Source organism: Sphaeramia orbicularis, chromosome 5 (genome assembly GCF_902148855.1).
Source record: "Sphaeramia orbicularis chromosome 5, fSphaOr1.1, whole genome shotgun sequence".
NCBI lineage: Eukaryota > Metazoa > Chordata > Actinopteri > Kurtiformes > Apogonidae > Sphaeramia > Sphaeramia orbicularis.
Window position 1 is genome coordinate 8,238,302 of NC_043961.1, and position 26,734 is coordinate 8,265,035.

The following is a 26,734-nucleotide window of genomic DNA, read 5'->3' on the forward strand; positions in this document are numbered from 1 at the left end:
ACCAACCGCACCCCCAGCAGGAAGTACAACACTTTGGTTTGGATATGTATTTTTCTGCTCTATTTTTCCTTTTCCAGCCCTTGTTTCACCCGGAACTCATATATAATTGGTGCGCGTCCTCTAGGACCATATAGAGGACACAGGAAGTCAGATATACCTCCTCCAAGCACCAACTAAACGAAGCCCCGCCTGCGCACATGTGACCCCTGGACTGACCTGCACTGTGCATGGAGGGGCACGGACCTGACCGCTGCCGCTCCGAGCGACAATTTGTTGCATATATGTGTCATGTGTGAGAACAGGGTTTAGGGGAAAAGACGCCCTTGCACACCTTGCTGTTCCGTTGTTCTGGACGGCCGTCTAATTACAGGCAGAACATGTGGAAGCCCTGCAGGCGCTCTCCAAACACAGAAACAAGAAGCCTGGGACGGGGGAGGTTTCATCTGGTTTCATGTTGTCGGCCTCAGGCAAACACTACACTCACACCTCTGCTCTATCCAGGTGGAAGGAAGGAAGGAAGGAAGGAAAGGAAAGAAAGAAAGAAAGAAAGAAAGAAAGAAAGAAAGAAAGAAAGAAAGAAAGAAAGAAAGAAAGAAAGAAAAACAGAAGGAAAGAAAAACAGAAGGAAAGAGAAAGAAAAAAGACAGACAAAGAAAGAAAGAAAGAAAGAAAGAAAGAAAGAAAGAAAGAAAGAAAAACAGAAGGAAAGAAAAACAGAAGGAAAGAGAAAGAAAAAAAGACAGACAGACAAAGAAAGAAAGAAAGAAAAACAGAAGGAAAGAAAAACAGAAGGAAAGAGAAAGAAAAAAAGACAGACAGACAAAGAAAGAAAGAAAGAAAGAAAGAAAGAAAGAAAAACAGAAGGAAAGAAAAACAGAAGGAAAGAGAAAGAAAAAAAGACAGACAAAGAAAGAAAGAAAGAAAGAAAGAAAGAAAGAAAGAAAGAAAGAAAGAAAGAACAAAGAAGGAAAGAGAACAAACAAAAGACAGACAGACAAGAAAGAAGAAGAAAGAAAGAAAGAAGAGAAAGAAAAGAAAGAAAGAAAAAACAGAAGGAAAGAGAAAGAAAAAAAGACAGACAGACAAAGAAAGAAAAGAAAGAAAGAAAGAAAGAAAGAAAGAAAGAAAGAAAGAAAGAAAGAAAGAAAGCTGCCATTTTGTCACCACTGTCATCTCAACCCCTGAGGCTGATCAAACACAGACATGTGATAATTCGATCACAGATTTACACCCATGTCACAGTATGTTCACAGCAGTGGTCTAGTCCAGTGTGTACAGCAGTATACACAGTATACCCACTTATTTTTCAGTGGTATACTCTCTTCTAAATCCCCGTCATGTGCTCCATTCAGTCGTATATCTGAACCAAATTGTCCATGTTTCCCCCTCGGATGGTGAAGCCATGACCCGCCCTACTCTGCCTCTAATTGGCTAGTACTCGCTGCCTTCACTAATTAGATTGGTTAACTTTAGGCATGAGGACTGATGAGCCAATCAGAGGCAGAGAAGGGCAGGTCATGCCGAGGAAAATATTGCTAACTTGTGATGTCCACCTCTGGAACCTGATTGGACACCTCAGGTGCCAGTTCCACCCCAGTTGATTGACAGGTCACTGCACCTCTCTTTGAACGATGCACGATTATTGGAAAATGTGAATGAGAAAGGCAGAATAAACGTCTTTCAGATGAGTGACACATATGGAGAGAACCTACTTTAATGGAAAATATAATTCTGAGGTAAGTTTTGAGGTGGTTTCAGAATGAGTCACTGTTTTGTACTACTGGACATATGACTGCACATTTAGAGAAGAGATGGTGTCATTAAGTTATTATTATTATTATTATTAGTAGTAGTAGTAGTAGTAGTAGTAGTAGTAGTATTACTATTATTATTATTGCTACTACTATTATTATTACTATTGTTGTTGTTGTTGTTGTTATCATGAATCCTGTCTGTTTTATTTCCTATTGTTCATCATATATTCTGCGTTTTTAGAAAAGCCACCTATAGACTGGTGTTAAAACTACCACCTGTCCTATATACAGCCAAGGAAAGCATTTGCTCTGTCTTCTGGGACAGTCTCAACATACATGTAAGATTCCATATCAAATAAAATAAATGAAATTAAACATTTAACTCATCACTGATCAGAGGTTTACATCATTGTCCCCAAAAAACCCATAAAAACAAACAGCCTAAAACTTCATCGTCCAATGACACTACAGTGTTTTCATGTTTCTACTGTCACCAAAAAACCTTATTGAAATAGTGAATAAAGCCAAAAGTGCACTGAGACATGATCATTTTTGTCTTCAGTGTCTTTCCTCCAACCTCATCGTCCATAAATTCAGAGACAACTCCATCACCACAGTAGGTCTGCTCCAAAAACGAATCCAGCAAAATCACTTATATATGCGTGTGTTTCCAATCCAATCCATAGTTTTTTCTGTTTGACATACAAGGTTCAGTCCCATCACTCATCAAATCCAGCATTTCATGAAATAAGTTGTCAGAGAACTCTTTAGTCAAACTTAAATGTGTGAGAATAGAATACACAACTGTAGCCTGGCGAACAACGGTAGAACATCGCAGATGGTTTGATTGTGCAGTGAGGTATAAAAATCACCAAAACTAATGAATATAAAAGTAACATGTGGAGACCCGGGGTCCCCTCACCACTGAATACCAACACTATTAATTTTTTTTGGTTGAACCCATAAAGACCCAAAAAACAACTGGCGACCAAAATCACCTACCAATATAAAATGTTTAATAACTTCTGACCCACTAATCCTATCAATACATATAAATAATCGGTATAAAATAGTTCTTCATCTTTTCATGTTCATCAGTTATGACCCATTTGGACGCTCAGAGGCTCTGTAGTTACCATGGAAACACAATCATCTTCTACAACGTTGATTCACCAGTATAACCCATGGAGTTGGATCAATGACAGTGGATGGACACACTGGGTTTATGATCAGTTAATGATTAATCTTGTTGAAAAAGGTCACATTTTCTTAATTTTTCTCTTTTTCTGATATTATGACAAATAACTTTAACCCTTTCATGCATAGTGGTCACCACAGTGGACAGCTGTTCTATTTATTACCTCCGCCAAGGAGGTTATGTTTTTGCCAGGGTTTGTTTGTTTGTTTGTTTGTTTGTCTGTCCGTTAGTGTGCAACATAACTCAAAAAGTTAAGGACAGATTTGGATGAAATTGTCAGGGTTTGTTGGAAATGGGATAAGGAAGAAATGATTAAATTTTGCTGGTGATCAGGGGTGGGGGGGCACATCATATGATACAAAATTCTTTCATATTTCTTGCAATAAACGAGTTCTGAAGATTTTACTTTTGCCAATTTATGATTAATGGTTTTTTTAATATTACAGGTGAATGAAATGGCTTCGACTAGAAGATCTTGTAAAAATAAGCCTGACGTATTCTGCTACATCTGCGGTGAATACACCATTGTACCTAACAGGAATCAAGTCACAAGTTTCATAAAGTGTGCTTACCAATCTTATTTTGGTATTAATTATTATATTTTGTGAGAAGATCAAATTTTTCAAAATCAAATTAGCAAAAAAACCTGACCTGATTGAGAAAAACAGATGTCATTTTTGGATTTAGCGGTGCAAAATGGTCCTAATTCAGTTGAAAAAACCTAGACAACTTGCAAAAAACATTTTTTTGTAACCCAGTGTTATTTATTGGTTTATTTAATAAGGATCATGCATATTTATCCAATCCAACTTTATTTGTAAAGTACTTTAAAACAGCCGCAGTAGACCAAGGTGCTGTACAGAAGAATAATTAAAACCAAAATAGAAGAATAAAGAATTTGTTGTTTTAGTTCCATATCAGCTGACACAGTGGACACTTATGCACCATCCCATAATACATTGACATTCCCACCATTACTGTCACTTTGCTGTTTATGCAAAGTTACATGCTAATGCTAATTGTTATTAGACTGTAATTAACAGTTTTGTTTTGTTTGTTTGTTTATATATATATGTTTGTTTTTTTTTTGCATATTATATCCATGTAGGTATGTTAAAATGTGAGAAAATATCAGATTAGCAGCATTAAAAATGTTTTTATTTCATCGTTTTCTCACAGTAAATCAGTAAACAGTTTCTTTGCGTCTAAAATTAACATCGTTTTCAGTTGAGAGGACATTTTTGAAAAATAGGTTCATGAAAAATCAATTGCATTATTTTTTTTCATGCTTAAAGAGGAATAAAAACACTGAGGAAAAAAAATCTTGATTAAGGTTTTTATAATTCATGCATGAAAGGGTTAATCTGAGCTTTTATGAACATCTACATGATCAGTGAATTAAATATAGGAAAATACCAGATTTTTATTGAAGAAACGCAAAATACAGAGGATAATATCATGATAAATAATGATAAATCACTTAAGAATGGTTAGATAGAGACAAATTCATTTGTAACTGCCAGAAAAGTAACCTTGGGTCTTTATGGGTTCATATCTTTAGAACAGATCTGATGTGGCGTTTGTTCACACTTACGACAGCGTCCTTTCCAGTCTGCTGCCAGTCGAGCCCAGGATCTCCCCCAGCGTACAGAACATCTGACCCAGGAAGTCCTGCACAAACAGACCACAAAGACCCCCACCCCCTTTAGTGACGGATACCTGAAATATGCAGGTTTACATTTATTTTATAGCAGGAGTTCAGGAACGACGTACAGACCAACATGATCTCAAGTGGCTTAACCAGTAAAATAATAGTATAATAACCTATAAAAGGGTGTCAAACATGTGGCCTGTGGGTCAAATCTGGGATGAAAGTGCAAAAATTACACTGAAAATAATAACATAATAACCTATAAATAATGACTCCAAATGTTCTTCTTGGTTTAATGTGTAAAATAATATTACGTTATGCTTATAAATGAGGAAAACTTCCCAATTTTCTCTTTGTTTTCATTCAGGGGTGTAAACTCATTTAGTTCAGGTTCCACATTCAGTCCAATTTAACTTCAAGTGGACCAGACCAGTAAAATAATAATATAATGACTTATTAATAATGACAACTCCTATTTTTTCTATTTGTTTAAATTTAAAAAAACAAAACAAAACTATAAAATATTTACATTTACAAACTATCCAAACAAAAAAACATTTAATAACCAACAAAAAAACCTGACATTTCTTAAGAAAATTAAGTACAATTTTAACAGTATTTTACCTCTGTTTATCATTTCTACATGTACATTATGGATCAGAGCTACAAAGGCACAAAATATTTAGGAACAGGCAGAATATTGGTAAAATTGCACTTAATTTCCTTTAGACATTTCAGGTTATTCACATTTTATCATTAAAGCAGTTTGTTCATGTAAGTATTTTCATAACCTAATGTTATTTTTTGCACTAAAACAGGGAGAAAATTGTGAAGTTGTCATTATTTATAAGCGTAACGTAATATTATTTTCCACATTAAACCAAAATGAAAATGTGGAGTCATTATTTATAGGTTATTATGTTATTATTTTACTAGATCACATTAAGTGCAATTTTACCAATATTCTTCCTGTTACTAAATATTTTGTGCTTTTGTATATCTGATCCATAATGTACATGTATAAATGATAAACAGGTAGAATATTGTTAAAATTGCACTTAATTTTCTTACGGAATTTCTTTTTTTTTTTCGGGTTATTCACATCTTTTTTGTTTGGTTAGTTTGTAAATGTAAATATTTTCATAATTTAATGTTTTTTGTTGGTTTTTTTGCACTAAAACAAAGGAAAAAAAGTAGGTGTTGTCATTATTTATAAGTTACTATGCTATTATTTTACCGGCTCCACCCACTTGAGGTTAAATTGGACTGAACTAAAATGAGTCTGACGTTCAATCAAACTTGTAATTGTAACTAATAATGCATTAAATAAGTAACTTTTGTTTATATTTTCTGTAATAAAATACTATTAAATATCATCTGGTCAGAAGTCCCTGAAATGAACAAAGAGATAAGAGTGTGTTGTGGGATTTGAAGATTCCAGCTGTAGTCTCGGAGGTGAGCAGATCTACTCCTCCTCCAGCCCCAGTGGTGTTTTATCAGTTTAACCGAGCATCACCTCTTACTTTTCTATCAACTAAACAGTCACAGGGACGCACTAAAAGGTCACAGTCATGCACCAGTGAGAGGAACGCAGCGTTAAGACCTCAATTTAGCTCAAGAAACAGATAACAAAGACAAACTAAATATAGGAATTCGATGGCGCTTTACCTTCTGCTCATCCGGAAGGGAAGGCAAGAAAGAAAGAAAGAAAGAAAGAAAGAAGACAGGAGGAAAAGAAAAAGCACATTAAGGTGATAATAAGGGATAATAGAAGAGGAAAACATTTGCTCTTAAGTGAATTTTTTCAATTATGAGCAGAAATAATCTATACAGTGAAATTATCAAATATCTGGATATGATTCAGGTATAAAACAAACAAAAAACAAAAAAACCAGAGCATAAATTAAAACAGGTGCTCATCTATATGGAAGAATATAAGGGCCACTGGGGGAAAAAAAAATTAAGGTCCAATATATAATAATAATAATAATTATTATTATTATTATTATTTTTTTTTTTTTTTAATGGATTAGATTTATATAGCGCTTTTCTATGAACGCATACTCAAAGTGCAGACAGTGGATCCATTATTCATTCGCTCTCACATCCTCCCTCTGGTGGTGGTAAACTACATCTGTATCCACAGCTGTCCTGGGGCAGACTGACAGAGGCGTGGCCAATCTTCGCCTACGGCCCCTCCGACCACCACCGAACATTCGCACACATTCATACACCAGTGTGGGTAGCAGCACTGGAGGCAAGGGGAGTGAAGTGTCTTGCCCAAGGACACAACAGCACATGGACAGAGCGGGATTTGAACCACCAACCCTTCGGTTATTGGACGACCCACTCTACCAACTGAGCCATGGCCGCCCTAAATTATTATGAGAAAAATGTCAGAATTCTGAGTTTAAAGTCAGAATTCGGAGATTAAAGTTTGACTTTTTTCTCAAAATAATAATAATAATAATAATAATAATAATAATAATAATAAAAATATATTGGACCTTTTTTTTTGTCCCGTGGCCCTAATCCTCTTCTGTACATTTAGGACTGAGATCAAATGAAAAAAAAAAAAAAACTGTATCCAAATAACCCCTCATTTATTATTATTTATCACCTCATGAATGAGTCATCATGTTTAGACCCTGAACATTCGTCATCAGGGCATCAATTTTGAGCCTTTAAAAAAAAAAAAAACCACACACATTACTATATTAAATTCAGCTCATGTACATTATATTAACCTCTTTGTGCCAGAATTTTTGAGAAAAATTATGAAATTGTATTACTGTACAATACTACGTCATTTGTGTTTGTTATTTTTCAATAGTTGAATGGACGGATCTTTTTACATGCAGACTAAAACACTGGTATTCTTTTATCTATAAATGTACTTTATTTCTCCTTCCATCATATTTGCTGGTATATACAGAAGAGGATTAGGGCCTCTGAAAATAAAAAAAAAATCTGAGTTTAAAGTCAGATTTCTGAGACTGAAGCCAGAATTTTGAGTTTAAATATTGTTTTATTGTGCACATATCAAATGGCACTAAAACCACAAATGAATATCACATATTTTTTTGGGTTACACTGTGTTATTTGATTGTGTGTATGAAGTAAATTATAACAACAGAGCAGAGAAAAAAACTCAGTTATGGTTAAATGTACGTGAAAACCTGAAATGATTGACTAAATATGACAAAATATCCACTTTTTATAGAAAAAAAAAGAAAAAAAAAACACATCTACACATAAAACAATTGTCTTTGTATGGATGTGTAATATATTATATTGGAATATAACACAGTAATGTGTAATTCTGCAATCTTTGTTAATATATTTGTTCACTTTGATGAAAAAGTGAAACCACTTTTACCCTAAAAAAAAAACTAACGTAATTATTGCTCTAACATAACTGATGAACCTCTAATCATATCAGTGTGGGGTATTTTGGGTTTGTTTTTTTAGTAGAAAAGTCAATTCTTATAAAATATGGACTTTAAAAGAACCTGCTGAGACTTTTGGTTCACACCTGATGCAAAATGATAGAAAAACAGAATAAAAACACAACAGGCAGACGTCTAAAAAACACTGTTCTGGGCTTTTAGGGGTTAAACACTTCCACATTTATCCACGGAGTTGAGCAGAATTGCACCATAATCTGATCAGCTATTGGTAATTGCAGCCATCAGTCATATATTCAACCTCCCTGTCTGTGTAAAAACGCCTGTAATTAGACCAAGTCATTAACAGGTAGGTTTTCTAGAACACATATGTGACACTGTCAGTATCAGTGATGTTCAGGAAAAAAAACCCTGGAGCTGTAGATTAAAGCATGAAGCATGGAAGGTGAGACTTCTTAAAGGCTGCTTACGTGTTTGGAAAGGTTGGAACTCCTGGTGTCCACGTTGTATCTGGAATGAAACAAACATCAGCACACGTTAATCTCAGAAACACGTCATTATTATTTTACAACAGGATGTAACACACAGTGGCGGAAAAAATAATTAGACTACCTTTTGTTTTCTTCAGTTTCTTGTTCATTTTTATGCCTGGTCCAAGTAAAGGTACATTTGTTTGGACAAATATAATGATACCAACAAAAATAGCTCATAGTAGTTTAATTTCAGAGCTGATATCTATCCATTTAACAAGTTTTTTTTTTTTTTTTTTTTAATAATAACCAAAATCACTTCAGTTCTTCCATCAATATCTATGGCAATGTATGAAGAGGTTAAATGACTGAATGTTTGGTAGTTTTCAGCAGGTTTAAAGTTGTTTAAGAGATTTAACAATATACATAATAATAATAATAATAATAATAATAATAATAATAATAATAATAATCTATACTGCAGTTCTTGAAAGTGAACATTTTTGTCCTCAACAACTTAAGTGGATAATAAATTATACTGATGCCTGAGATTTAATCCACAAGGAGATCAGGTGAGCTAAATGTAGTAAAGAGCATTGTATGACATTCCATGTTTTCTTTTTTGTCTGTTTTAGTCACATGACACACACCGGAGTTAGGACCGGATTACATAACCATTGTTTTTGGATGACTTTGGACGGTCTAATAATTTTTTCCGCGACTATGTCCCTTTGAAAAAAAACAAAACAAAAAAAACCTTCAAGAACAACAACAATAATAACAACAACAACAACAATAATAATAATAATGATAATAAATAATAATAATCTATTCTGCAGTTCTTGAAAGTGAACATTTTTATCCTCAACAACTTAAGTGAACTTAAGTGGATAATAAATTATACTGATGCCTGAGATTTAATCCACAAGGAGATCAGGGGAGCTAAATGTAGTAAAGAGCGTTGTATGACATTCCATGTTTTCTTTTTTGTCTGTTTTAGTCACATGACACACACAGGAGTTAGTACTGGATTACATAACCATTGTTTTGGATGACTTTGGATGGTCTGATAATTTTTTCCACAACTGTACATAAGCCTTTTTTTTTTTTTTACTTCTATCGTCTCCTGTACAGTGGTGTTACTTGCATGATAATTTTTGTTTTGTTTTTTTTTTTTACAATTTTTTTTCTTGTTGTTTGTGATGTGCAAATAAATAAATACTAAAAGAAAAACTTGTCCATTCAAAGCATGTGAAAACAGCTGCAGAGCGGTGCATAACAGCTGTAAGACAAAAAGAAAACCCCCTCCACTCTGTTGTGTACATCATTTGACAGGTTCCACAGATACAACACACAGTTCCACCGGGAAAACACACGAAAAAAAAAAAAACATGTTTGGCAATTAAATAATTAGACATGGTGCACACAGGAGAGATGAGTCAAAAGTGACAAAAAATACATCAGTCTATGGATGTGGGGCATCAGTGCAACATAATAAACTGTGTGTTCTCTGAGGCCAGTGTCTCCCTGAGGACGTCCTCTTACGTGTCTCCACTTGGGGTTTTTTTAAGTCAAGGTTTCTGTTCATGTTTGACAAAGGAAACCCAGCCGTGTTGGATACAACTGCACACACATCACGTATTCTTCAGATCCTCGTCTCTCTCTAGATTCCTCGTCCTCCTTCTGCGCTGCAGCTGTCTGAAGTCTGCACCAAGGACGGACGACCAGACCCAGCCTCGCAAACGCAAATATATTTTCACTTGTTTCACGGTTGCTTTTTCTGCCAGGAGAAGGAAGCCACAGGTTCAGTATGACAAGGACTAAAAACTTCACCGAGGCAGGAGTTTCAACCAGGATCAGACTCAGGACACGGTTTTAACCCTCAGATTATCTCTGGAGTCAATTTGACCCCATTCAGTGTTTATCGTCCAAAAAATAACACTTGACTTTTTTTTTTTTTTTTTTTTGCTTCATATTTCATGACTTTTCCTATTTTGATGAAGACAACTGATGAAGCAGAAAATTATCATGATGATATTTTTTCAATGTGCTGAACACATACACTGGAAAAAATCGAAATCTGACCAAGTGTATTTTTCTCATTTCTAGTCAAAATATCTCATCACACTTAAAAACAGACAGAATCACCTAAAGAGGAACTTTTCAGGGAGATATAAGAACTGATTTATAGAAAATAGATCTGAAAAATGTATTATTTTCACTTGTTCCATTGGTAGATATTTTTTTTATGCTTGAGTTAACCAAAAAATATCTTGAATTAAGCAAAAAATCTTAAAGCAAAAAATGCTGAATTAAGCACAAAAAATCTTGAATTAAACAAAAAAATCTTAAATTAAGCAAAAAATATTAAAGCAAAAACACTTGAATCAAGCAAAAAAAAATCTTGAATTAAGCAAAAAAATTCTTGAATTAGGCAAAAATTCTTCAAATTAAGCAAAAAAAAAAATTCTTAAATTAAACAAAAAATCTTAAATCAAAAAAAAATGTTGAAGCAAGCAAAAAAAAAAAAATCTTGAATTAAGTGAAAAATTCTTGAATTAGGAAAAAATTCTTCAAATTAAGCAAAAAAAATCTTGAATTAAACAAAAAAAATCTTGAATTAAGCAAAAAATTTCTTAAATTAAGCAAAAAATCTTAAAGCAAAAAAAAGTTGAATCAAGCAAAAACAAATCTTGAATTAAGCGAAAAATTCTTGAATTAGGCAAAAATTCTTCAAATTAAGCAACAAAAAATCTTGAATTAAACAAAAACAATTTTGAATTAAGCAAAAAAAATCTCAAATTAAGCAAAAAATATTAATTTAAGCAACAACAAAAAAATTGAACTAAGCAAAAAAAAAAAAAAAAATCTGCCAATGGAACAAGTAAAAATCATCTTGGTAAGATTTCTTGAAATCAGATTTTCCAGATCTGTTGTCTAAAAATCAGTTCTTATATCTCACTGAAAAGTTCCTCTTGAGGTGATTCTGTCTGATTTTTGAGTGTGATGAGATTAGAAATGAGTAAAATACACTTGGTCAGATTTAGATTTTTGCAGTGTATTGCACACACTGGTGTTCCTCTGGGGGCAGTTTGAGGCCCAGCTCTATTATCCGTGTTAAACTGGTCTTTGTGTGTGCAGAGGTTTAACTAACTCTTGAATCGTGGTCAACAATTTCATGTAAATCTTTTTCTGGAAGGCAAATATCCGACTGACCCAAAGGATAAAACATCTTAGTAATATTTGAGGATCACAGGAGGGTTAACTGAACTCTGACTTAGTTCCTATGAAGACGTACTGGACGCGTCAGGAGTGTTCAGATCTGGATGGACCTTTCAGAACGTAAGTGAGGACTCCTACGTCCTGTAGCGTTTGTTTCCTGCAGCTGAAGCCCTGTGGAGCAGCTGATGTGGAAGTGAGGCTAAGACAATCAAACACAACTGTCAGACTCGAAACGTGTAGACGGCGCACAGCCTTCCATGCCTTTCAAACAGTCGGCACAAAACATCCCCAGCCGATGAGGCGTCTTTATCCACTGCAGCGTTTTTTGCATTTCAAAGTGAAGGGAAAGTTTGTAAAAGGAAAAGTAGGAGGACAGTTATTTTATGTCCTTGTCTGCACACTGTTGTTTTCTCTTCCCTTTTCTACATCCAGTGCATCTAAATGTCATCTATGTGCTGCTTTTTCTGAGTCTGTTCACCCTTAGAATACGTGTTCAGAAGTCAGTGGGGAATTTACCTACAGGCACCCTTACCCCCACCAAAATAAACCTTTTTTTGAAACATAGTATAGCAAACTATTACATGATTAAAAACTAATTAATTTTAGCAACAAAAAAAAAAGTCTGAGTTTTGAATGTCTGGGGTCGACAGAAGTTTGTAAAGTTAAAATGTGGTCAGGAGACAAAAGGCTGGAACCCACTGACACACAGGTCTGTTCAAGCTCTGGAAACCATAAATGATTTACGGGATAGGACTTTTTTTTTTTTCAGCTGACCACTGCAACCCCATCCACACCCCCTGGAGAGTGGACAGCCCCCCACCACCACCACCACTAATACTACTACTACTACTACCACCACTAATACTAATACTACTAATACTACCACTACTACCACTGATACTAATACTACCAACCCATCTACACCCCCTGGAGAGTGGACAGCCCCCCACCACCACCACCACTAATACTACTACTACTACTACTACCACTAATACTACCACTACTACCACTGATACTAATACTACCACCCCATCTACACCCCCTGGAGAGTGGAGAGCCCCCTACTACCACCACCACTAATACTAATACTACCACTAATACTAATACTACTAATACTACCACTACTACCACTGATACTAATACTACCACCCCATCTACACCCCCTGGAGAGTGGAGAGCCCCCTACTACCACCACCACTAATACTAATACTACCACTAATACTAATACTACTAATACTACCACTACTACCACCACTAATACTAATACTACCACTAATACTACCACTGATACTAATACTACTAATACTACCACTACTACCACCACTACCACTAATACTAATACTACCACTGATACTACCACTGATACTAATACTACTAATACTACCACTACTACCACCACTAATACTAATACTACCACTAATACTACCACTGATACTAATACTACTAATACTACCACTACTACCACCACTACCACTAATACTAATACTACCACTGATACTAATACTACCACCCCATCCACACCCCCTAGAGAGTGGACAGCCCCCTACTACCACCACTACTAATACTACCACTACCACTACTACTAATACTACCACTACCACTACTACTACAACTACTACTACCACTGATACTAGTACTACCACCCCATCCACACCCCCTGGAGAGTGGAGAGCCCCCTACTACCACTACCACTAATACTACTACTACTAATAATAATAATACTTCCACTACTACCACCACCACTAATACTACTACCACTGATACTAATACTACCACTACTACTACTACAACTAATACTACCACTACTGCTACTACTATTACTACCACCACCACTGCCACCACCACCACTATTACTACTATTACCACCACTACTACTAATATTACCACTAATACTAATACTACCACTGCCACCACTACTACTACTATTACTACTACCACTAATACTAATATCACTAATACTACCACTACTACTAGTATTACTACTACCACTAATATTAATACTACTAATACTACCACTACTAATACTATTACTACTACCACTACTACTACTATTACCACTACCACTAATACTAATACTACTAATACTACCACTAACAATACTACTACTATCACTAATACTAATACTACTAATACTACCATTATAACTACTACTGCTAATACCACCACCACCGCCACTATTACTACTAACACTATCACTACTACCACCACCACAACTACCACTAATACTACCACTACTACCACTATAACTACTACTGCTAATACCACCACCACCACCACTAATACTACTAATACTACCACTACTACCACCACCACTACTACCACTAATACTACCACTACCACCACCACTATTACAACTAATACTACCACTACCACCACCACTAATACTTCCACTACTACCACTAATACTACTAATACTACCACTAATACTACTAATACTACCACTACCACCACCACTATTACTACTAATACTACCACTACCACCACCACTACCACTAATACTACCACTACTACCACTAATACTACTAATACTACCACTACCACCACCACTATTACTACTAATACTACCACTACCACCACCACTACCACTAATACTACCACTACTACCACTAATACTACTAATACTACCACTACCACCACTAATACTACTAATACTACCACTACCACCACTAATACTACTAATACTACCACTACCACCACCACTAATACTACTAATATTACCACTACTACCACTAATACTACCACTACCACCACCACTATTACAACTAATACTACCACTACCACCACCACTAATACTTCCACTACTACCACTAATACTACTAATACTACCACTAATACTACTAATACTACCACTACCACCACCACTATTACCACTAATACTACCACTACCACCACCACTACCACTAATACTACCACTACTACCACTAATACTACTAATACTACCACTACCACCACCACTATTACTACTAATACTACCACTACCACCACCACTACCACTAATACTACCACTACTACCACTAATACTACTAATACTACCACTACCACCACTAATACTACTAATACTACCACTACCACCACCACTAATACTACTAATACTACCACTACTACCACTAATACTACCACTACTACCGCTACTACCACCACAGTGTGCAGTGTGGTTTAAATGTGCTATATAAATAAAGTGGATTGGATTGATTGCAGATTTGAATGGAGAAGGAACGCAACAAGAAGAATAGAGAAGTGACATATAAGGTAAAAATTTGCTTTCCAGTCCAACCAGTCCAAACTCCAGATTGACCTGAGCCGACCCACCAGGAATCCTCCATAATCTCCCAATTAGCCTCTCCAGGTCTGAGCCCAATTCAGACCAAACATTCTCAGAAACATGACGCCATTTTCATACACTGAAAGCTAAAGTTGCAGCACAGTTGCATTGGTGTGAACTGGTCTAAGCCGCCTCATCATGTCACTGTGCTTGTTAAATCTCCGGTGGCTGGAGTTACAACATCCAGGTTTTTCTCACCTGTCAACAAGAGACGCCACATTATCATCAGCAGTTCCCCTGGTGAAACGCCGTCTCCATCATCTGGGCTCGACCTTTTTATTAGAGGCGACATCTGCTGCTCTAAAAAAAATGGAAGTGCTCCGGGACTGGATTGTGTCTGAATTTTTCAGTGTTTCATTAATACTAGAAAGAAATGCAACTGTAAGTAAATCACTGCCCTGAGTCTGGGGTACGGTGTTGGACTACGGCTGGTGGGGAGGCTTTGGTTCAGTACGTCTGGGTCTGTGACTGTAGAACCAACTAGATCAATAACTGTGGGTGAAACCAGGGGTGTGAAAGCCATTCTAGTTCTGGGGCCACATTCAGCCCTGGGCCAGACCAGTAAAATAATAATATACAGGGTGGGGAAGCAAAATTTACAATATGTTGAGGCAGGGATTGAAAGACAGTGTATGACCAATTAGTTTATTGAAAGTCATGAGAATTTATTTGCCACAAGAAAATGTACATAATAGAAAATGTTTTTATTCTATGTGTCCTCCTTCTTTCTCAATAACTGCCTTCACACGCTTCCTGAAACTTGCGCAAGTGTTCCTCAAATATTCGGGTGACAACTTCTCCCATTCTTCTTTAATAGTATCTTCCAGACTTTCTCGTAATAGTTTTGCTCATAGTAGAGCTGCATGGTTTTGGCAAAAAATAAAATCCTGATTTTTTCCTCTAAAAACTTGATTTTCGATTTCGATTTTTGGGTAAAACTACAAAAGACAACAGAAGTCAGCTTGTCATTTTCGTGAGCAGCCCACAATGCAAGGCACTGCTCCGACCTCGAATCTGTGATGATATTACATGATGAACCTACAGAAGTTTTTTTTTTTTTTTTCTTCATTAAATCTTTATTGAATGAAGTAGAGTATACAAACAATGTATATAACAAGAAAATAATCTTAAGAAGGTTGCCAGGGGAAATACACAACAATACAATGTCCAAATCAGAGCAAATACTGATGGTTTTTGTAGCCTTTTTGCTTCCACATTTATTGAACAACTTTACATAAAGTTCAGCATCTTTCAAAAAATAAATAATATTTGGTTTTGTGTTATAGAACTTACATTTGTGAATGAAAAATTTAGCAAGTAAGAGAACTAAATTAATTTAATAAAAAAAAAATAATAATAATAATGTACGTTAGCCCGCAGGCGCGCGGCCCAGAGGCACGAGAAAGATGAAATCGATTTCACAATTTCCCTTTTTTAAAAATCGTCCTAATTAAAAAATCCGATTTCGATTTAAAATCAATCAGTCATGCAGCCCTAGCTCATAGTCATTCTCTTCTTTCCATTATAAACAGTCTTTATGGGCACTCCAACTATTTTTGAAATCTCCTTTGGTGTGACGAATGCATTCAGCAAATCACACACTCTTTGACGTTTGCTTTCCTGATTACTCATATGGGCAAAAGTTTCTGAAAAGGTATGGATAATAGTGTTAGGTATGATTATGAGATCAATATATGTTTGGTTTCAAAACAATTGACGTAGTGCCTGCTGAGAAAAAACAACTAAATGTTCATTGTAAATTTTGCTTCCCCACCCTGTATAAATAATGTGAATTCTAAACTTTCCTTACATCATGAAAATATTTACAAACTAGCCTTTAAAACAACGTGAATAACATGAAAAACCTCAAATTTCCTAAGAAAAATAAGGACAATTTTAACGATATTCTGCTTCAGTTTATCATTTACACATAATATACAGATCACAGTGGATCTACAAATACAGTAAACATTTAATAACAGACAGAATATTGGTACAATTACACTGACTTCTCTTAGGACATTTCAGGTTCATATTTGTTCAGGTTATTCTTGTTTTTTTGTGAAATGATAGTTTGTTTTAGTGTAAATACAGGAAAATTACATGAAAATCTTTACATTTACAAGGACAAAAATGTGTAGTGGTCATTATTTATAGGTTATTATGATGGTATTTTACTGATCTGACCCATTTGAGATTGAATTGGTCTGTACATGGAACCCAGAGCTAAACCGCCCTAGAAGCGAATTAAGCGACTGCCTCAGAGGCCCCCGCAGCCACCAGAGGGCCCCAAAATTATCCATACTGACAGTCAATAGAAACTTTGAGGTACAAATGTCTGCATATTTCTACTTGTAGGGGGGTTGTACTTATTCATTGTGGATTTATTGATGACTTAGTGCCGGGGTAGTTGAGATAATGATGAGTTGTCATGTTGTCACGGTTCATTGCACATTGGTTGGTCTCTTTGCAAAAGTGGACCAAATACACATTTAGCAATACTCAGTGGGTATCTGCACAATTTGAGGATTGGTTTGGAAGGCCTATATAAAGGCCCAAAAAAGGCCACCATTGTTAGTCCAGTGAACAGCATCATGCCACGTCTATCACTTGAACATCTCTGGGCACTGGGCATGGTGGAGGCCTTTGAGCTCCAGTCATACAGCCAGGCGTATGTATGGGCTGTTCCCAACCCACAATCACAAACCTGGTTGAACACCACAACACCACAGGCTCTGTTGACCATAGACCACGTCCAGGGAGAGGGAGAGTGACAACTGCAGACCAGGACCGCTACTGTTGTGACTTTGTGTTTGGCAGGTGCCATTTTCTTTTGTTAAGTTTTTTGTTTTGAAATTATTCTTGAAACTTTAGATTTTTGTTTCTGTATGCCAACATCCTAAACAAATGATTCATATGAAAAAATTCCAGTTTAGGGTTTCAAAATAACAATTATGTCAAAAAATATGCTCTCAAAGTTTTCATTGACTGTGAGTGTATCAAGTCATTTGATTTCTTGATGATCTGGAAACGCCGAACACTGAAAATGGTGATTGTAATTGAAAACCTGGCAACCCAGGATGAAGAGATTAGTCAGTTTGTTGGAGCGGTTTCACCATGTCCAAACGACTATACCTGTCAGGCACCGATAAACGTAAGAAGAAGAAAAGAAACAACTCTCTCAAGATAATGTGAAATACATGTTTCCATGAACACATAATGACAACAAATGCTTCATGGTAACTCAGCGGAGTGTTTGAGCGCTGTCAGTTTAGTGTTCAGCTACAATCTAATGCAGTGACGCCATGACGACTGTTTCTATACAATAAACACTACACAATACAATATACAATATAAGACTACACTAGGCCAAATGCATTTTTGTCAGTCCAGTAAATATGTTAAGTTAGAACAGGGGGATAGTGGTCCTTGGTTGTCGGAGCTGGGGGGGGGGGGGGGGGTGTACAAACGCCAGCCTCCTGCACCAAAGTCAGTCAATATTTATTACAGTCTTTATTGTTTCACTGTGTTAAACTATAACATATTGGTATGGATAGCTGGTGAGCTTTTAACATGAATTAATGTCGTGATTCAAAGTGAAATTATATATATCCTTTATATAATCTGGTAAAAAAAGCCTCATTGAGACTGCAAATCTCTTTTTCCAAGAGATACCTGGCCAAGAAAAGCAGCATACTGCACAGTTTCTGACAAGACAAGACATAATCAACGCATAATAAAAAATAAAAAAAAAACATACAATTGATAGTGACAAAACAAGCATTTGTGCAAGTTTTAAAAAAAGTTACATTGACCAAGTTCAGTGATTTCACGCTCCTTTAAAATAGTTTTAAATTCACTGATAGTAACAAGTTCAGAGAGATTTAGATTGTTTTGCAGGACGCATGTTTGACGCCACTGAGTGAAATAAAGTAGTCAAGACTTTAAAAGAACTAGATGAGACTTTTGGTTCACACCTGATTCCGACTGATGCAAAAATATATATATATAAAAAAAAAAAAAGAATAAATACATGACAGGCAGACGTCCAAAACACTGTTCTGGGCTTTTGGGGGTTAAAAGCTTCCACATTTATCCACAGAGTAGAGCAGAACTGCACCATAATCTGATCAGCAATTGGTAATTACAGCCATCAATCATATATTCAACCTCCCTGTCTGTGTAAAAGCGCCTGTAATTAGACCAAGCCATTAACAGGTAGATTTTCAATGACACATAAACCACTTGAATTGTCAAATGGGATCCTGTCAGTGTCAGTAATGGTAAAAAAAAAAAAAAAAAAAACTCAAGTGCTGCAGCTTTAGATTACATCAGAGGTGTCAAACATGCGGCTCGTGGGCCAAAACCGGCCCAACAAAGTTTCCAAGTGCAAAAATGACACTAAAGGGATTAACAGTCAAGGGTGTCAAAGAAGTAGTGGTAGTAAGAGGAGGAGGTGGAGGAGGAAGAAGGAGAAGGAGAAGAAGCACAGTTTTTTGGAAGTGGACATTTTTGTCCTGAATGACTCAAAAGGTAATAAATAATGCTGATGTCTTAGATTTAATCCACAAAAAGAAACATTTAATAATGCTGCCTTCCAAGCTGGTTTTTGAGCCCATAAGTCATGACTTCAAACCACGACTCACGACTTTGTAACGTTCCAGGCAAGTCACGCCAAACTGCATGAGCACAAGGAAGTGTGGGAGCTAGATGTAAATAAACCAGCATGGTGGATCGTACGTTATGTTTATTTACAGTCATTTCTATCGCTAAAGGTGTTTGTTCCTTGGTTATTTGAGGGAAACAGAGGAGGAAAAACGGTGCATAAGCCAAGAGAAGCTGTTCTACCTTTTATGTTATTTGTATGTTTGTACGTATTTGGTATTAATTTCTTCTTGCACTCATTGGACTGAAAACTAGCTAACAGTAGAGCAGCTGCTGATTATACAGAACATTTGCAGATAAATAATATCAGAGCAATACCTTGTTTTAATAAACAATTTACATAAACCTCACATCCATGGGGGCCACCACTGCTACGTGACGTCAGAAGTTAGAACTGGGAGAACATCGATCTAGTACGAGTTCACGGGTGGGAAGTCACAGGTTTGACTGACATTCCAGTGCATTTTCACCGGTAGAAGGATGGAAAAACACGAGTTACAGGTGGACTGGAACGCAGCATTAGTGTAGTGCATTCCTTTTCAGTCTGTAAATAAACTCAGTCAGACTCTGTAACGGTTTCTAACTGATTGGATTTAAGCAGGTTTGATGCTGGATTTGGAATCAATAAAGCCAACCCTCTGCTCCTCCCAGAATGCTTTGCTCTTTCTGTCTTCACCTCCTCCTGGTCCCACTGTGCTGTGATGGACAGGCCCTGGTTCTGCACAGTCCAGACAAACCCCAACAGCACCACCTGAGTGACCGCTGGCTGTGGTCCACTGACCAGCTGACCCTCCATCAGGACCAAATGTGGAAATACTCCCAGAAGAAAAAGCCCCGTGGCTCAACTCCTCTTTACACTGTAAAAAAATCTGTAATTTAACAGAATTTCTACAATTTATTTTACAGATTTTTGTCTGTATTTTTAAGATACAGGAAAATATCAATGAAATTTAAAAAATAGACTGTGATTTTACATGTCAGATGTAAAATAACAAGAAAAAAAATAACGGTAAATTACCATAAAATTTCCAGCTTTTAAAAGATTTGTTTTCTTTTTTCACAGAAAAATACAGTTAAAATACATTTACAAATGTATCGTAATTTCACAAATATTTATTTTTTTATTTATGAGATTAAACTGTTAATTTAAATTTTAATACTGTAAAAAATAAATAAATAAATAAAACGAGATAAAATTATTGACAATTAACCATAAAAGAAGTATTTGTTCTGTAAGTTTAAGAAGACTTGTTTGTTATTTGACAAATATCTTGTGTAATTACAGGAGGTTTCACAACAAAAATGATGAATAAGTGTGTTTTTGTGAATGTATAACATGTAAGCCCTATTATTTGTTTTATAACAATGTTTGTCCATTTTTATAGGTAATTTGAGTGTTTTAATACATGTGAATATTCTTTATTAAACACTAAAAAGTTAAAAAAAAAAAAAAAAAAAACATGCAAAATCTAATGTAAAGTTAGAGCAAAAAACTGTATTTTAATTATGGAAAATTACCGTATTTTTATCAGATGGTTATTTTTTGTTATTTTACAGTATTTTTTGGCACCTCTGCTGCCGGAATAATACTGTTTTTTTTACGAGGTTTTTTCTTTTACAGTGTAGTCAAACAGTGATTACAAGGAAACGGATGGAGGTGTAATATCGGAGTGCACCTATTACCCATGTCAAATGTAAAATAACATGGAAAAAAATGTAACGGTGAATAACCACAAAATTTCCATTTTTTAAAAGATTTTTTTTCTTTTTTCACAGAAAAATACAGTTAAAATACATTCACAAATGTATCGTAATTTCACAAATATTTATTTTCTATTTATGAGACTAAACTGTTAATTTAAAGTTTAATAATGTAAAAAAAATATAATAAAACCAGATAAAATTACTGACAATTAACCGTAAAAGAAGTATTTGTTCTGTAAGTTTAACAAAACTTGTTTGTTAATTGACAAATATCTTGTGTAATTACAGGAGGTTTCACAACAAAAATGTTGAATAAGTGTGTTTTTGTGAATGTATAACATGTAAGCCCTATTATTTGTTTCATAACAATGTTTGTCCATTTTTTATAGGTAATTTGATTGTTTAAATACAGGTAAATATTCTTTATTAAACATTAAAACGTCAAAAAAAATATGCAAAATCTCATGTAAAGTTAGAGCAAAAAACTGTATTTTAGTTATGGAAAATTACCGTATTTTTATGAGATGGTTATTTTCCGTTATTTAACAGTATTTTTTTTGGAGCCCCAGATGCTGGAATAATACCCTTTTTTTTTATGTGTTTTTTTTTTTTTTTTTACAGTGTAGTCAAACAGTGATTGAAAGGAAACGGATGGAGGTGTAATATCGGAGTGTACCTATTACCCACTGAAATCTCCTCTATTGCCTGCTGTTTTCTGGGTTTCATATTTCTGAGCCAAGTGTGAGGTTATAAGGGTTTGAAGAGGGAGGTAAAAGCCAGACACTAATGGAAAGAATGGAAATGTTAGAGGTCCGTACAGCACCAGCAGAGCACCGCAGTTTGTCCAGAAGAGCCAAACCCAACGCTCTGTGCCATTTCAAACAGTCACTCCAACTCCCTCACATGTACTTTGGTTATATTTCTATCCTCCGTATCACCATGAGTCTTCAGTCTGTTTTTTTCTAAACATATCTCTCCAACCCCCCCACATTACACTCGCCTGGAAAAAAAAACAAACAAACAAACAAACTCCTTCAGCAGAGATGTCAGTTTGAGCTCAACACTGAACCGGGGCTGGGATTAAATGAAATTACCGCACACTGGGATAAGCCTGTGAGCGATGACCAAATGAGATCTTTTACTGCAGAGGAGCCACACAGATGCAAAAAAAACTCTAATGACCTTCATTTACATGGCAGGCGAAGGCGGCGGCGGCGGTGAGCTGCAGGGTTTGGAATCAGAAACAAAGGTGAAAAGAGTTTGATTGACTGTAAGTCACCTTCAGATTTCTTCACGTCTAATTTCATTCATTTGCCGTCCCAGTGCCTGCAGCAGATTAGGCAGCGTCACGCATTCCAAGATTATTTCAGATGTAACAAATATCAGCGTTTGCATCAGTCGTGTCGGTTTGGTTCCTTCTGCACCTTCTGAAGAACGTTCAAACGTAAACCAGTTCAAAAACACTCACCAGATAAAGGGATGAGGGTATTATCATCACCGTATGTTCACTGTGGTTTATGTACAGTATATATTTATTTATTTTAGTTATTTGTTGTTTATTTATATTTTGCAGCACAACCAAGAAATGCAAAGGTCAAAGATTCTATGTGTATGTTTGTGTGTATATGTAGGAATGTATGTACATATGCATGTGTATACGGATGTGCACTGTAAATATCTAAAACCTGACCAAGTGTATTTTTCTCATTTCTCAACTGATTTTTAGACAAGAGATCTGGAAAATCTGATTTCAAGAAATCTTACCAAGATCATTTTCACTCAGATTTGTTTGCGTAATTCAAGATTTTCTTCTTAATTCAAGATTTTTTTTGTGCTTGATTCAAGATTTTTTTTTTTTTTTTGCTTAATTCAAGATTTTTTTCTTTTGCTTAATTCTTTTTTTTTTTTTTTTGCTTACTCAAAGATTTTCTGATTCATTCAAGATTTGTTTACTTAGTTCAAGATTTTTTTCTGAATTAAAGATATTATTTGTGCTTTAGTCAAGATTTTTTTTTTTTTTTGCTTAATTCAAGATGTTTTTTGCTTAATTCAAGATTTTCTTCTTCATTCAAGATTTTTTTGTGCTTAACTCAAGATATTTCTGCCTAATTCAAGATTTTCTTCTTAATTCAAGATTTTTTTGTGTGCTTGATTCAAGATTTTTTTTTTTTTTTTTTTTTGCTTAATTCAAGATTTTTTTTTTTTTTTTTTTTTTTTTTTTTTTTGCTTAATTAAAGATTTTTTTTGCTTACTCCAAGATTTTCTGATTCATTCAAGATTTGTTTACTTAGTTCAAGATTTTTTTCTGAATTAAAGATATTATTTGTGCTTTAGTCAAGATTTTTTTTTTTTGCTTAATTCAAGATGTTTTTTGCTTAATTCAAGATTTTCTTCTTCATTCAAGATTTTTTTGTGCTTAACTCAAGATATTTCTGCCTAATTCAAGATTTTCTTCTTAATTCAAGATTTTTTTGTGTGCTTGATTCAAGATTTTTTTTTTTTTTTTTTGCTTAATTCAAGATTTTTATTTTATTTTTATTTTTTTGCTTAATTAAAGATTTTTTTTTTTGCTTACTCCAAGATTTTCTGATTCATTCAAGATTTGTTTACTTAGTTCAAGATTTTTTTTCTGAATTCAAGATATTATTTGTGCTTTATTCAAGATTTTTTTTTTTTTTTTTTGGTTGTTTAATTCAAGATTTTTATTTTTTATTTATTTATTTATTTTTTTGCTTAATTCAAGATTTTCTGCTAAAGCCAAGATTTTTTGCTTAATTCAAGATTTATTTTTTGCTTAATTAAAGATGTTTTTTGCTTAATTCAAGATATTTTTGCTTAACTCAAGATTTTTTTTCTTACTTAATTCAAGCTAAAAAAAAAAAAAAAAAAAAATCTGCCAGTGAACAAGTAAAAATTATCTTGGTAAGATTTGTTGAAATCAGATTTTCCAGATCTATTGTCTCTAAATCAGTTCTTCTATCTCAGTGAAAAGTTCGTCTTTAGGTGATTCTGTCTTATTTTAAGTGTGATGAGACATTTGGACTAGAAATGAGAAAAAAACACTTGGTCAGATTTTGTATTTTTGCAGTGCATGTGTTTTGTTCTTTTCTTATTGTGAAAGTTGTGTAATATCCTAACCATGTGTGTGTAAAAGGCATATTAGAGGAGAGTATTATTATTATTATATAAAAATATCCAGGCGGTGACCAGAGACAAAGCAAAAAAAACCTGTTTGTTTAAGGTGATATTACAACCTCACAGCAGCAGCGAAGCAATATCCACCGAACAATAACTGAAGCTGGAGGTTTGTTGTTATTGTGAGGCTGTGATTGAAACTCAGTACTGCTTTTTATTTATTTATTTATTTATTTATTTATTTATTTGTTCATTTTTGCAGTTTTCCTTTCCACTACTAAAACTTTTCTCTTAAAAAGTGAACGAACCCTAATGACAGGACACATTGACTGTTTAATCTTACAGAATCATTAGCTCTAATGGTGTTTTAAATTGTTCCAAACCGTGGCCCGTTCTGCCACATTTAATGACTTTTAGAACTTCTTTAATTTTACCACTGTTTTTTTTTTCCACCCTTCAGCGCTGCCTTACAGGACTGAACCCACAGAGGCTTATGGAGTCCTTCCAAAGGTGTGTTCAGGGGGGATGGGATTTCCATATTCACTCTGCATGGTGATGAGGCCTCTCCCGTTCTGCCCAGAAACAGTGGGCAGGAGCGTACGTACGTGAAAACCCTGATTACACACCACAGCACCGTCCTGGAGTTAACGTCTGATTCATTCCTTCAGGGTGCAGCGAAAAATGGAGAACAGCTGTAATTACATTTTTTTAACAGTAACCAGTGAATGCAACGCTCTTAGTGTGGTGACGTCTGCACCATTAACAGTTAGGTTTATGTGTTCAGTTCAGCTATGATGAGTGAAATTATAGAATAGAATAGAATAGAATAGAATAGAATAGAATAGAATAGAATACAATAGAATCAAGTAGAGTAGAATAGAACAGAGTAGAATAGAATAGAATAGAACAGAACAGAACAGAACAGAATAGAATAGAATAGAATAGAATCAACTAGAGTAGAATAGAACAGAGTAGAATAGAATAGAATACAACAGAACAGAATAGAACAGAACAGAACAGAACAGAACAGAACAGAACAGAATAGAATAGAATAGAATAGAATAGAATAGAATAGAATAGAATAGAACAGAACAGAACAGAACAGAATAGAATAGAATAGAATAGAATAGAATAGGAAAAAACATAAAAAGCTGTACAATTTAAAAACAACAAAAAACAGGAATAATAAACCAACACCAAATGAAACAACAGAATAAAAATAACATTCAAACATCTCACAATTCAGCCTGCAGGATGAATTAAGAGGTGAAAAATGACAGATAAGATCTGTGTAGACACATGAGGAAACCCAATCATTTTTTAATTTAGCAGGAGATGGAGGGTAACGAGCATTCTAGATTCAAAACAACAGAGAAATGGGAGCATTTTCCAGGACCTAGAGGGCGCTATGAGAGAAATATGAATATTTCTGTCAATCAGCATGATATTTACATTTGTCACCATGTTTATGGAATGATTTCTACTGACATTTCACCATAATAAATAACAAAGTGGCTATTGACACAGTACTGTGGTACCAAATATGGGTCTTGTCTATTACCACAGAGCCAATTAGCACCCTCGTTACATCATGTCTAGACTGGAAACCCAAAAAAGTACTAAGGCCATCAGATAGTGAATAGGTCGACCTAAGAAACACCAGACATTCAGTTCACTCTATAACATACTGGACTGTGATGTGGAAGACCTGGGTTTAATTCCTGGTCAGAGCAGGATTTTTTTTTTCTTTTTTTTCCAAAAGATTTTCAAACATGGGGGGGGGGCATAGCGCCGATAGGAAAATTCAACATTGATATAAATCAGCCAGTGGGACAACGTTCAGAGTGTAGAATTCCACAGGACCATCGCACTGAACTGACACTGAACTAAGAAGTCATATGACACAGTACTGAATCTATCTAACAGGTAGCTCCGCCCACCTTCTCCAGCCTCCAGAGCAAAGAACAAATAAAACAGCATATAGAGTATTTACAACAATATTTCCCATTCTATGCTATAAACCAGGGGTGTCAAACTCATTTTAGTTCAGGGGCCACATTCAGCCCAATTTGATCACAAGTGGGCCAGACCAATAAAATAATAATAGTGAAAAAAGTAAAATTATTTTTTTATCAGGTTTACATCTACAAAGTTTCCTTAAAAATCTAAATAACATGAACAACTTCAACTGTCTTAAGAAAAACAA

At 35.0% G+C, this 26,734-nt stretch overlaps 1 protein-coding gene across 1 annotated transcript in view; it reads right to left on the reverse strand.

The window, feature by feature from the left end:
• LOC115419135 (copine-9-like) overlaps positions 1-26,734 on the reverse strand; it is a 399,664-nt gene that overhangs the window by 230,065 nt on the left and 142,865 nt on the right. The window contains exons 5-7 of the mRNA XM_030133771.1: positions 8,481-8,520; positions 6,272-6,274; positions 4,547-4,623 (exon numbers count right to left, since the gene is read on the reverse strand). Coding sequence (XP_029989631.1) covers positions 4,547-4,623; positions 6,272-6,274; positions 8,481-8,520 — 120 coding nt within the window. The remainder of the gene's footprint in view (positions 1-4,546; positions 4,624-6,271; positions 6,275-8,480; positions 8,521-26,734) is intronic.